This window comes from Dipodomys spectabilis, unplaced genomic scaffold (genome assembly GCF_019054845.1).
Source record: "Dipodomys spectabilis isolate Male_0828 unplaced genomic scaffold, ASM1905484v1 ptg000009l, whole genome shotgun sequence".
In the NCBI taxonomy this organism is placed as follows: domain Eukaryota; kingdom Metazoa; phylum Chordata; class Mammalia; order Rodentia; family Heteromyidae; genus Dipodomys; species Dipodomys spectabilis.
The window spans coordinates 31540514-31553252 of NW_024870686.1; the positions used below are offsets into that span (position 1 = coordinate 31540514).

Genomic DNA, 12739 nt, shown 5'->3' on the forward strand with positions numbered 1-12739 from the left:
AGCAAACCAAACCAGCAACAACAAAAAGTAACTATGTACACAGCCTACCAAATGTCAGTCTGTCTCAAGCCAACCTCCAGAGGAGCAAGTGGACAGGCCGGGACAGCGGGCTCCACCTGGGGGCGCTGGCGGCTCCTGTGGGGCAGGGACAGGTAGAGGAGTCTAGGCTATAGGGCCTAGACCACAGGGCCATGGCCCACACTGGCTTCTCCTTGACAACTCTCTGGCCTGGGAGAAGACCTGGGCTAGGACCAGGGACAACTGGTAAGACTCAGGGGAGATGCTATGCTTCTCAATTCCCACCAGATCTCAGGTGCCGTGTGGGGTGTCTGGCCACGGCAGGGCCTGCGACGGTCCCGTCTTTAGTGATGCTCTTTCTGCAGAGCTCAAGCTTGCTCAAGCCCAGCATTTTTTGGGTAAAGGGAGCGTGTGGTGTGAGTGCACCTGGGTCTGGCCTGCCCAGTGTTGGCTCAGCCTCTGTTGTTCTCGGCCTTCCTCGGGCAGGCCAGGTTTGGCCTGGATCATGGAGAGTGAGGATGCTTTTCTATAGGAAGGCGGGGTTGCTGGGCAACAGCACATTTGTATTCTAAGGCTACCCTGGGGCCTTGGGCTGGTGGCAGCTCAGGCTCAGGAGGGGCGTCTGCCATCTTGGGTGTTGGGCAAGGCCTGGGTGAGTGTCTGAGAGAGCCTGGAGAGCTGTGGGAGAGATACCACACAACAGTGGGCTGCAGACTTTGCCCCTGAGCCGGGCATGGGCATGATGGAGGCCCCACCTCTTCCAAGGCAACATCTTACAAAGAAGGGAGTTTCTGGTGGTTCTGGGCAGGGATGGGAGGCTGGTGAGGGGGTGGGGGGAAGGCTCTTCAGCCTGGAAAAGAGCAGCTAACATAGTTCTCCGTCTCTTCAGGACAATCTCACTGGGAGGAAGAAGGGACTGAGAAAGGAGACCATTCTTCAGGCAGGGAGGGACTTCCAGGCTGTCCAGCCCAGGTTTAAATCTGGTCTGTGACTCAGAGCACTGGTTTGGAATTCCAGAGGACATCCTGTCATTGGAGGACGCAGGAGAGGTGCAGCCTGACCTCAGGAATGGAAAGCACCACCGCAGGGCAGATGCCCTTCCTGCCCTCGCTGAGGACACGCTGGTGAGCAACTCCTGCGCCCCCCTGGGCTCTCTAAGGGCCTGTCAGGGAGACAGAACAGGATGGGGGGATGGCTGCCACACGTTCCTGTCTTCCGTGCCGGGGCCCCTCTCAGCAGGGAGACACGGTGCAGGAATCCAGCAAGAGCTGGATCCCTACCCACAGCAGCTGTGGTGAGAGTCAGAAATAGAACACGGAGCCTGGCTGCCTGCTCCATCTGGCCTGTCTCTGAAAAGACAAGGTGTATGTGGGGGGGTGGGAAGGGGGGAGAGAAGAAAGAAAAAGCAAAGAAGAAGAAAAAGTAGAAGAAGTGGGGGGAACCCAGATAATTCCCTGAACCGAACAACTTAGGCAACTCCACTTTTGTCTCTCTGCCCAGGCTCTGGACATCTTCAAAAGAGAAAGCCCAGCCTCCCAAGCAGACACTGACCCCCCCCTCCCCAGCTCGCTCCGCTGCTGCTCTCCCTAGGCTCCTTGTGGATGGAGGGCAGCAGGTGGTCCGGGCTGTTCACAGCCCCGTGTGGTACATGAGCGTCCACCTCCTGTCCCTGGTCTGAGCTCTGGCCCGCTGCCCCTCTAGCACTGGTCCCAAAGATCCAAGACTTAGCCCTGAAGATGCTCAGGGGAACAGATGCAATGAAATGGCCACAGGCAGGAGGGAAACGCCCGATCTGAGCGGACAGGCTAGTCTGAGTCCAAGCAAGAGTTTTTTGCTTGGGAAGGAAAAAATAAACCCCCCCACCAAAAAAAAAAAAAAAATTTCCACAGCGGCTGCTGGCCAGCTCTGAGCCGGAAGGGATATCCTTGCATCCATCCCAGCTACCAAAGATCAGGAGGCTCCCCTGGGACCACTGGAGAACCAAGGCCTTTATGGGTCCCCCACCTCCACCCCATCCCAGTGCCTCATTGTCTATGGCTTTAAGAAGTGTGTGTGTGGGGGTCACTGAACTCAAAGGCTGCGGGCTATTGAGAGGTTGGGCAACTCCAGTGGGAGTCCCATGGTTCTCACACGCGGTGCCTCCTCTGCCCTCTGTGGGTCTTGGGGAGCGTCAGCGTCTCCCTCACCCCTCCCCACCCCCCCACTCCTGAGGCTTCTCACCCTAATCCCCATGCTGGCAGACCACAGCTCGGGGTACTGGAGGACAGACTCCAAGGCTTCTGGTTAGAAATGGCTTCTTTCTATTCTCAAGGCATCCTGCGGTGTGTCCAGGGATCAGGGACAAGGCCATGGCCACTGGACCCCTGAACAGCATCACTCCCTTCCCTAGGGGAGAATCCCTCACTATTTTGAGTGAAGATCAAGGTCTGGAGCACCCCGGAAGCAGTTCACAGATTCCCCTAGCTCCATTTCTGGAAGAACTGGGCCGTCCGAGCTGGAGGCTGGTGTGCTGCGGGGTGGAAGCAGGGGAAAGGGGAGGAAAGGCCGAGTTGTGGCCCCCGGTGGCTTTTGGCCCAGGTGGTGGCTTCCCACACAGGGGCTTGAGTTGCTGAGCAGGAGAAAAGCGGGGGGGAGGGGGGGGGGAATCCCCTCTCCCCGCCCCCCATGTCCCATCTTCAGCTTCCCTCTCCCAGACAGCCCTGTCAGATCTCGGTGGCGATGATGTCCTCATAAGGGATGTCAGCCCCTTCCAGGTCAATCTCAAATGGCTCCCCTGCCCCGTCCCCGCGGGCCAGCTGCCGCAGGGCCTTCTCCAGGCGCTGGTTGCGCTGGTACATCGCCAAGTAGCTCTGTTGCAGCTGTTTCTGGTACTGGATCACCTTCTCCTTCTCCTCCTTCCACACCAGCCGTTCGTGCTGGAAGCCGGAGGACATCTGGTCATGACCTTGCCGTTCCTCCTTCAGCTCAGTGCGCAGCCGCTCCAACTCCCGCTGCAGAGCAGGGATGTCCTCGGAGAAGGCAGGCCCGGCCACCAGGGGCCCCAGCGCAGCGCTGTCCCGCTGCAGGGCGGCCTGGGCCCGCAGCTCCAGCAGCTCCTGCTCCAGCAGGTTCACCTTCTCTCGGAGCAGCTCTGCCTCGTTCTTCTTGCGCTGGAGCTCGTTCTCACAGACCTCCAGTTCCAGGCCCTTGGTGCGCAGGGCGCTCTCCAAGTCCTGCGTCTTCAGTTCCATGCCTTCCAGCTTGGCCCGGGTGTCCTTCAGCTGCACCTTCAGATTGAGGATTTCGCTGGCCTTGGCGTTCACCTCCGTCTGGGACTCCTTGAGCTGCTGCTTGAGGAGAGAGATCTCGCCTGACTTCTGACAAACCTGCCAAGAGTGGGAACAAGAGAGAGGACCAGAAGTGAATGACCAAACATGGCAGCCTGGACAACCTGGGAGGGTTTAGCCTCTTGTTGAGGCTTTTTTTTTTTTGGTGCTGGTTCTGGAGCTTGAACTCAGAGTCTGAGCACTGTCCTTGAGCTTTTTTTGCTCAAGGCTAGTGCTCTACCACTTCAGCCACAGCTCTACTTCAGGCACGCGCGTGTGTATGCGTGTGTGTATGTGTGTGTGCGTGTGTGTGTGTGTATGTGTGTGTGTTTGTGTGTGTGATTAATTGGAAAGAAGAGTCTTTCTGCCCTGGCTGGTTTCAAACCACAATCCTCAGGTCTCAGCCTCCTGAATAGCTAGGATAACAGGTGTGAGCCACAGGTGCCTGGCATGAAGCTCTTTTTATTCTCACAGGCATTGTGGGATCTCCGGGTGCCTCGTCTCTTCCTTAATCAGAGTCCAAATCTCGGTTTGTACCCAAATCCATGGCTACGTGCAGCTCAGTGATGATGGCTTGCTTCTAACCACTGCTCGCAGCTCCATAGCCTGTCTTTAATACCAAGGGTGCTGGCTTCTGGGACCACACCTCTGTCCTCACCCCTGCAATACCAGCTCCTCTTTCTTCCCTGGTGAATAAGCCTATCTCATGCTGTCCTGCTAGACCCCAGTGACTACTGCAGCCTGGCTCACAGGCAGTGCCCAGTATACATGTGCCAGTGACAACGTCTTGTCTTCCTCCTTGACCTGCTCCTCCACCACTTCCATACCAGCTCCACTCACATACAGGCCATGAGAAACAATGCACACTGAAGCCACTGAATCAGAACATCTGCCTCTGGAGTCTTGGCATTGGCATCATGATTGGCTCAAAAGACGACCAAAGGGCTGGCGACAGGGCTGGGCTGAGAGTGTGGCACACAGTGGAAAAGCATTTGCTTTTTTCTGAGGAGAAGGGGGAAAGGGAGAAGGAACAAGGAAAAGAGGAAGAGACCAAGGCAGTCTGATTGGCTGGGTTTCAAGAGTGAAAGAAGGCCAAGGCCTGGGTTCTGCAGAACGGGATTGAACCAGCCTGGAGGCCATGTCCACATTTCCTCCCTTTTCCTCTTCCACTAAAAGCTCCTCTTTGCTTTCAATGCAACACTGAACAGTCTAGGGAAGACTCAGCCTACCCACTATGCAAGTCAAGAACTTGTTCTGAAGGCCAAGTACTGAAATTTTCATCTTGAGTGTCTCTCAGGCCCCTATGCTAAAGGCCTAATCCCCAGTGAGTCATTACCAGGAGGTGGTGGAACCTTTAAGAAATGAGACCTCGTGGGAGGTCTTTAGGTCATTGGCGATGTGCTCTGGATGGGGACAGAGGCCCTATCTTCACTCCAGCTCTAGCTTCCAAGAGATAAGCAGTTTTACTTAACCATGTACTCCCACCAAGATATGCAGCCCTGCCACAAAGCGATGGAGCCTATCAATCTCGGACGGAAACCTCCCAAGCTGTAGTCAAAACATTCCCTCTTGCTGGGTGCTGGTGGCTCGTGCCTATAATCCTAATTATTTAGAAGGCTGAGATCTGAGGATCACAGTTCAAAGACAGCCTAGACAGGAAAGCCTGCAAGACTTCAATTAACCCCCTGTGACTCAAGTGATAGAGCAGTAGGCTTGAGGAGAAAAGCTCAGGGATAGTTCCTAGGCCCTGAGTTCAAGCCTCAGAACTGGTACCAAGAGGAAAATAAAAAGGTGTCTAAGTATGCATGTGTGTATGTGTGAGCATGTGTGTGCCTGTTTTTATCTCAGCTCACCAAGTAGAAGCTGCTTTTACACTTCTGCAAGGAGGGGCCGATTTCATCATTGAGATAAAATGCTCACTGGGTCACTCTTACAAGTAGTGGGCTCCCTTCCCTCGAAAGCAACCAATAAACCTATGCTCTCTGGAGTCCCTTGGCCTAATCTTGAACCCAAGATTAGCTATGCTTTTCTGTGTGTCTCGACTGAGCAAATGAACCTAGGTCAGTCCTCAGTCTGGCTGGGATCTGGCTTCTCCATCAATGGCTTGGCCAGAAATCTCAATTCTGGGGACCATGAAGGTGATGATGGAAGAGAGGAGTTGTTCACTCAGAGCTGAGCATTCCCCACCCGCCTGTACTAAGGAGCCCCTTCCTTGGGCCTTCACCCCTGGTGTGCCTCAGCAGTATCTGATGCTACCCTCTTGGCCCCCATCAGTGGACAGAGGAGAGATGGGCACCAAACATCGGGCCACCCCTAGCCCAGGGCGGGGCGCTGCCTTACCTCCCACTGGGTCTCCTCCAGGGCAGGGGCGAAGTTGGTCTTCTCCCGCTCGTAGGACCTGAGCTTGGTCTCCAGCAGGTCCTGCTCCTTCATGAGGCTCTCCAGCTCCTGCCGCAGCTGCCGCTTCTCCTGCTGCAGCTGGAGCACCTGCAGGTGGAGCACCTGCTGCGCGCGCTGGCTCTTCTGGGACGCTGGCTTCAGCTTGCTGCTGCTGCTCTTGGGCTCGGCGCCCTCCATCTCCTCCCTGTTCCGTCTGGGCCGCTCGTCGAAAGCCTGGCCGGAGGCAAAGTCCTTCTCATCAAAGCTGCGCTGCAGCTTCTGCAGGGCCCCCTCCCTCTGCAGCAGCTTCTGCTCCAGCTCCTGGATGGTGCACTCGTCCGTGGAGAGGGGGGCGCGCACGCAAGAGGAGCCCTTGTCGGCCTTGCCCGGGTGGGCTAGCTTGCTGCCGCCATCGGAGAACGACAGCGCCTTCAGACTCATCATGTTGGTGTCCTGCGGCACGATGCCCTGAGTGATGTTGTGGGCCGAGCCTCCAAAACGGCTCGTGGGCCCCACGGGGGTGACCAGGGGGTCCAGCTGGTAGCTGCTGGTGGTGCTGTGCGTGGGCAGGCTGGACATGGAGTTCCGGCCCGAGTCAGACAGGGCCCCCGAGCACAGGCCCGGCTTCAGCTCCTGCTCCTTAGGCTTGTCGGGAGGTGCCGGGTGCAGCTGGTGGCTGGCGCTCTCTGGGGAGGAGTGGAGGATGGCTCCCGAGCGGGGCAGCACGGGCTTGAAGGCCGTGGGCCTCACCGCCCCCTTGTCTGATCCCTGGAGAGACAAAGAACCACATGGATCAGAGCGTCCCCTCCACACGCACCCCATTCTCCCTCCCCACCAGGTCCCTGGTTCCAGCCTCATGGGTACCCTTCTGGTCAGCAGCCATGGAAACCGACCGTGCTGGGGGTTCTGGAGGAGCTAGGTGCTGGGTATCCCTCTTAGGAGAGAGGAGTCTCTCTGTATCTCTGGAAATGTCCTCAGTGGTCGCCTGGGAGCTGTGCTAACAGCCCCCAGCTCGTGGCAGCCCTTGTGAGGCTCATGGGCTGAGATGTCTCACCCTGATATCTGGTGCAGGCAGGATATTAGGTGTGTGTCTTTGTGTGTGTCAGTCCTGTGTCCTCTCCATGAAGCTGGGAGACCACTTTGAAATACTACTTTCTGTAGGTGTGAACCAGTTGGTACTGAGCCTTGAACTCAGAACCTGGATTCTGGGTCTTAGCTTTTTTGCTCAAGGCTAGGGTTCTCCCACTTGAGCCATACTTCCACTTCCAGCTTTTTTTTTGGGGGGGGGGGCATGTTTAACTGGAGATAATCTCACAGACTTTCCTGCCCAGGCTGGCTTCAATCTGCCATCCGTCCTCAGCTCTCAGTCTCCTGAGTAGCTAGGATTACAGGCAGGAGCACTGGTGCCTAGCTGGCATTTCTTTTTTAAGCTTGTGATTTCTACTAGTGGAACGCCTTGCACTTTATAAATCCTTTGTTTGAAAACCTCACAGCAATATGCAAATAGGAGGTTTTCCTAGTCCACATTATCCTAATCTGAAAATCCCAAATTTATATTGGTCCAAAATCTTTCAAGTTTTGAATGCTGACAGGATGTACAGAGTAGAAAATTTCATATCAAAGTTTTGTGCACAAATTCTTTTAAAATGTGTGAAACTGCTCTGCATACAGGGAACATAAATTCATGTTTAGACTTGGGTCCCATCCCCAAGGTATCAAATTATATACATGCAAATATTTCAAAATCTGGGGGAAAAAAAAAATCCCAAATCCCAAACACCTGTGGTTTCAGGTAGTTCAGATAAAGGATGCTCAAGCTGTGTGTCAAACCCAGGGGCTCATTCCCATAAGAGAGGAACAAGGAAAGCTTTTGGTGTCCACAGGGAAGATTCAGGAGTCCTTGAGCTAAATTGGGGGTCAGTTTTCTGAATAGCCAGTTCTCACGGCTCACATCCTAGTTCACTTCATAATGAGAACAAAATCCCAGCACTTATTCAGCTGAAGTGAAAAAGAAAAAAAAAAAACTAAACAAAAACAAAACAAAAAACACCTTCAGGCTGGGATTGAGCCAAGATCTACTCTGCCCAGGATGCAAATGAGAGAGCTCCCCTCCAAAGGCTGAGAAGGCTGCTAGAAAAAGAAGGAAATGTTCCCTCCCTCCTGGCATCCTATCCTCCAGAGCCCTCCCCTTCCTGTCTTTGAACAAGCTGACCTTTGCCCTACCATCACCATCTAAGTACTTTCCAATAGAGTTCAGAAAGGCTTGATTTCCTCCCTGTTCTTTGCTGCAGAGATGACTTGCCATTTCTGGTTTAGGGGACTGACTGGCCACAGCTCTCATTTCTTTTTTCTTTGTCTTCTTTATTTGGTGTGGTGTGGTGTGGTGTGTGTGTGTGTGTGTGTGTGTGTGTGTGTGTGTGTGTGTGTGTGTGTGTGTGTGTGTGTGTGTGTGTGTGTGTGTGTGTGTGTGTGTGTGTGTGTGTGTGTGTGTGTGTGTGTGTGTGTTGGTACTGGGGATTGAACTCAAGGCCTCAAGCGTTCATTGCTTTTTTTTTTTGCACTTGAGCCACTCCTCCACGTCTGGCTTTTTGCTGGTTAATTGGAGATAAAAGACACATTGACTTTTCTGCTTCAAACTTCGATCCTCAGATCTCAGCCTCCACAGTAGCTAGGATTATAAGCGTGAGCCGCCAGCCCCAAGCTTGCTTTCCTTTCTTGCCCAACCTTTATCTCTGCAGTGTGGCCAAACACTTGGGCTCTGCCTCTTGGCAATGTAAACTTGGGGTCACCGAGAGCTCCCTCCTTTCTGCTGTCCCCCACTTCCCTTTCCCATCCTGCTCACCGTTTCCAGCTGACCCGAGAAAGGCATGAGCTTGGGTGGAGTGGATGGGTCAAAGTCCACCCCAGCCTGGCCCCCGAGGTCCCCGCTGGACAGTGCGGTGTAATCCGGGCGATGGGTGCCCCGGGCCTTCTGGCTGACCTTGATGTAAAAGAAGTCTTCGCTCTTGCCCATTTTGGAGCTGGACTTGCCATGGCCGGAGTCCTGGGAGAAGCCAAATCTTAGCAGCCCGTCTGAATACCGGTTGAGCTTCTTGAGCTGGGAGGACTTGCGGAGCTTGTACTGTGAGGCCCTGCAGTGCTTGCTGTGGAAGCTGTGGCCAGAGATGAGGCTGCTGACGCTGCCCATGGTGACTCCCAGCAAAGGCAATGTGGAGGGGTGGGGGGCGGGGGTGGCCTGGTATGGCTGTAGCAGCAAAAGGCAATCCTAGCTCCCAGAGGGGGCTGTGGTCATTGCACAGTCCTCGCCGAGACCGGGCCAGCCATGGACCTGGAAGGAGACACACGGGAGTCACTGAACTGTCTGTGGGGGTGACTTCAGGTATTATTCTGACAGGGAAACCTGGATGCTACAGAAATGGATGTCAGAAGTCAGCGCCATCTCTGCACCCGACCTCCATCCATTTTCTGTCACTAAGAGCCTGCTGAGGACCAAGTGCAATTTTCAACCCTGGGCATCTGGCCATGGCTGAACCACTGTCCTCCCAGGACCTGTGTGTAGTGTAGTGTCGCCCCAATCCATGCTGCACAGGGAATTCACCTGGAAAGGGCTGAGGCTTGGAATTACGTTGGAAACTTAATCCCCCAAAGTCATATGTTGATGGCATTTGGGGGCTGGACTTGGGAGTGAATTAGGGTTAGGTGAGGTCATGCAGGACAGATCCTCAGGATGGCATTTGTGGCTTTGTAAGGAGATAAACACTAGCTGATGCCCACTGCTGTCCTGCACTGCCTCAGGACTGGAAAATAGCCACCGGCAAGAATGTTTGCAGTAGATGTGGCTGCCTGGTCTTAAATGGTCCTGCATTCAGAACCATGAGCCAATAAAGCCCATAGAAAATTCCCTTTGAATACCCTTCAAGAGTTCCCATAGTTCTTAGAGGAAGACGCACTTCTCTCTACATCCTGAAGACCACAAACAGGGCACGATTCTACCTCACAGATCTCACACTATCATCCTTTGCTCACATCCACAACTGCAGCCACATTTACCTCTCATCGTGCCGCACAGAAGCCATTTCCTAGCTAGACCCTGGGCACCTGCTCTTGCCCCGTCTACAATTGTTTTTCAGACCTTCATTTAGACCTCGCATGTAAGGATACTGCTGAAATAGTCAAGCTCTCCTCTATAACTTTCTCTTATACCAACCTGTTTATTTCCTACAGAGTATTTGCACTGTAATTGTGTACTGTGGACGTATCTGCCAGAATAAACCCTGCGGGAGTAGACTTTGTATCTAGATCTCTCACAAGAAGGAGAAGGAAACTCCAACTCAGGGGGTGAGACATGTTAGCCTCAGCCACTCAGCTAGCCAGGCACCAACAGGGGCTTTAAGCCTAGCTCTCATGCCACACCATTGTTACTCCACAGCATGCCTCTGTGAACTGTACAGCTCCAGAGATACTGCTGGGGACTGTAGAGTAAGGGATGGACAGTTGCCTGAATCAGAAAGCAAAGCCAAGTCTCCAGGATTGGAGGAGAAAAAGTTTAGAGGAGGAATAATGTCTGTTGCCTTTAGATATATATTCCTTTCCTTTGTGGGCAAATACCAGCAAGGTTTTAGGTTCATGTTTGCTTGCTCCCTTCCTTCCTTCCTTCCTTCCTTCCTTCCTTCCTTCCTTCCTTCCTTCCTTCCTTCCTTTTTTGTCCTGGGGCTTGATCTCTGGGTCTGGGCGCTGTCCCTCAGCTCTTCAGCTCAAGGCAAGTACTCTACCACTTGAGCCACAATGCCACTTCTGGTTTTCTGGTGGTTAATTGTAGATAAAAGTCTCATGGACTTTCCTGTGGGGCTGGCTTTGAACCACAGTCCTCAGATCTCAACCTCCTGAGTAGCTAGGATTACAGGTGTGAGCCACTGGCGCCCACTACCATTTCTTTTACAAAGGAAAAGAGTTGCCAAAGGATGTCCACCCCTGGTCCTGTCTCTTAGTCCAGACACCCTTTCTGTCACCTCCAGGTCTCCATACAAGAGGAACTAACTGTAAGGCTTCAGGTTACTCTCAGTTCCACTTAAAGCTAAATTCACTACCTTGAAGTGCACAGGTTTATTCAATCACCAATGTGGACAGAGTATCACAGAAGATGCTGCCCAGTCCCAAACCAAAGTCTCCCCTCCCTCCAATAAGGACAGAGAAGGGACATAGTTTAATTCCAAGGAAGCAAATCCTGAAAAGAAGGAAGACAGGAGGAGGAAAACACACACTGAGAATAACAGGGCAGCCTTGTCGGCCTCCAATTCTACTGGCCTCACTGTGGAGATCAGTTAGAACTGACTCCCATCTGAAGAGACCCAGAGAAAAGGAACCCAAAGCCCAGGGTAGACTCGCAACCCTGACTTAACCACAGCAGCAGCAGCAGTGGTTAGCCCGCCCCCTCCCCTGTCCCACCCATGCTCCCAGCACTAACCAATGGTGTCCAGCACCTCAGGGTGACGCAGCTAGCCAAATCCAGGTTTCTGCCTGAGAAGCTAAGGGCCTATGCCTATGTTCCTTCCCCTCCTCCTCCTCCTCCTCCTTCCCCACTCCTCCATGCTATTAGAGAGGTCACTCCCAAGCTCAGAATACACAGGTTCCAACACTCCATCTCTCCCTCCTTCCTCAGCCTTGGTTTTGATCCCTCCTTCCCTTCTTCTCTCCTTTCCTTTTTTTCTCATTCCATAAGGACAGGCTGTGGCCTCAGGGAAGTCTTGCTGTGTTGACTTCCTCTTCCACGCAAGTGCTGCCACAGCCAAGTGCCCAGCCACTCTCCAAACCCACAGAGTCAGGTGAGTCCTCAATAACTGTGCCCCAGAGGGCTGCTGTCAAAGAGGAGGGGGGTGTGGGGAAGGGAGGGAGGCCAGAGCAGAGCCTATGATACTGCAGTAGCAGAGTTCATGTGGCCATGAATTCACTATCTGCCCTAGGCCAAGTACTGTGCCAGTGCGGAGGACATAGTGATGGGGAGGGGAGCAGGAAGGAAGTAGAGGGACAAACATGGACATGTGTGTGCCTGTGTGTGCGCATGTATGTGCACCAGTGCGTGCGTGTGTTTAGGACTGTGCATCCCTGACATGCACGTCTCAGGGTGCATGTGTGACTATGAGTATGAGGAGGTGTGTATCTACTATGTGAGGTGATGAAAATCAAGAGGAGCCAGCCTGTCTGTGTGTATACGCACACATCAAGAGGAAGAGCCTTGCAACAGGAAGAGGCTTAGCTTGGTGTTTGACAGCAGCAGTTCTTGAGTGAGGGGAGACTGAAACAATACCTGAGGGCAAAATGCTGGTGACAGTCCTGTCTGGGGGTATCGCTGGCATCCTACAGGTATAGGCCAGAGTTAATCATCCCCCAGCGCACAGACAGGATGGCCCATGATAACTACTCACCTGCCCTAGTCTGAAAAACCTGGTTTTAGAAAAAGAGTGAGTCCAGACCTTCTGTTCTGCCACTGATTCAAGGTGACTGTAGAGTAGTGGTCTAACGCTCTGTGTCTCAGTTTCCCCTCTTATAATAGGAAGGAAACCATGCCACCCTGCCACACAACTCCATGATGAGGATGAACAGAAGGGAGAGCGGCGCTGGGCTGGCTCCTGTTGGGATCCTTTCTCATGGCTCCTTTCAGTTCTCTGAAAGCGGAGGCTCCAAGAAGCACCCAGAGCCATGGGCTACCACCTGATCTTGGAAGTAGGCAGAGACAGGGGTGCAGGAGATGACTCCTGCGGTGGTGAAGAGCTCTGAATCCTCTCTGGGCTCTGTTTCCACACATAACACGAGGCTGGATTCATTTCAGCTTTTGTGTGTTTGAGACTCCTTGAGACTGTAATGTGCGCTCTCAATCCTCTCCATGGAAAGATGACACTCCCTCCACCATTCCGGACGTGACATCCGTCCTCGATGCCCACCTGCCCCTCCACTGCGCCAGTTTGCAAACATGAGTAGATCCTCCAGGGAAGGATCCAATGTGAACTCTGGGGAAATATGAAGAACTGGGTCTTCAATTA

At 53.5% G+C, this 12739-nt stretch overlaps 1 protein-coding gene across 1 annotated transcript; it reads right to left on the bottom strand.

Annotated features, from left to right (window-relative positions):
* Nucleotides 1-2720: 2720 nt before the first annotated feature.
* Lzts1 (leucine zipper tumor suppressor 1) lies at nucleotides 2721-8981 on the bottom strand. The gene is made up of 3 exons (XM_042701111.1): nucleotides 8545-8981; nucleotides 5664-6470; nucleotides 2721-3383 (listed from the first exon to the last, which is right to left on the bottom strand). The coding sequence occupies exons 1-3, from the start codon at nucleotides 8887-8889 to the stop codon at nucleotides 2721-2723; spliced, it is 1815 nt and encodes a 604-aa protein (XP_042557045.1). The 5' UTR covers nucleotides 8890-8981.
* Between the last annotated feature and the right edge of the window lie 3758 nt (nucleotides 8982-12739).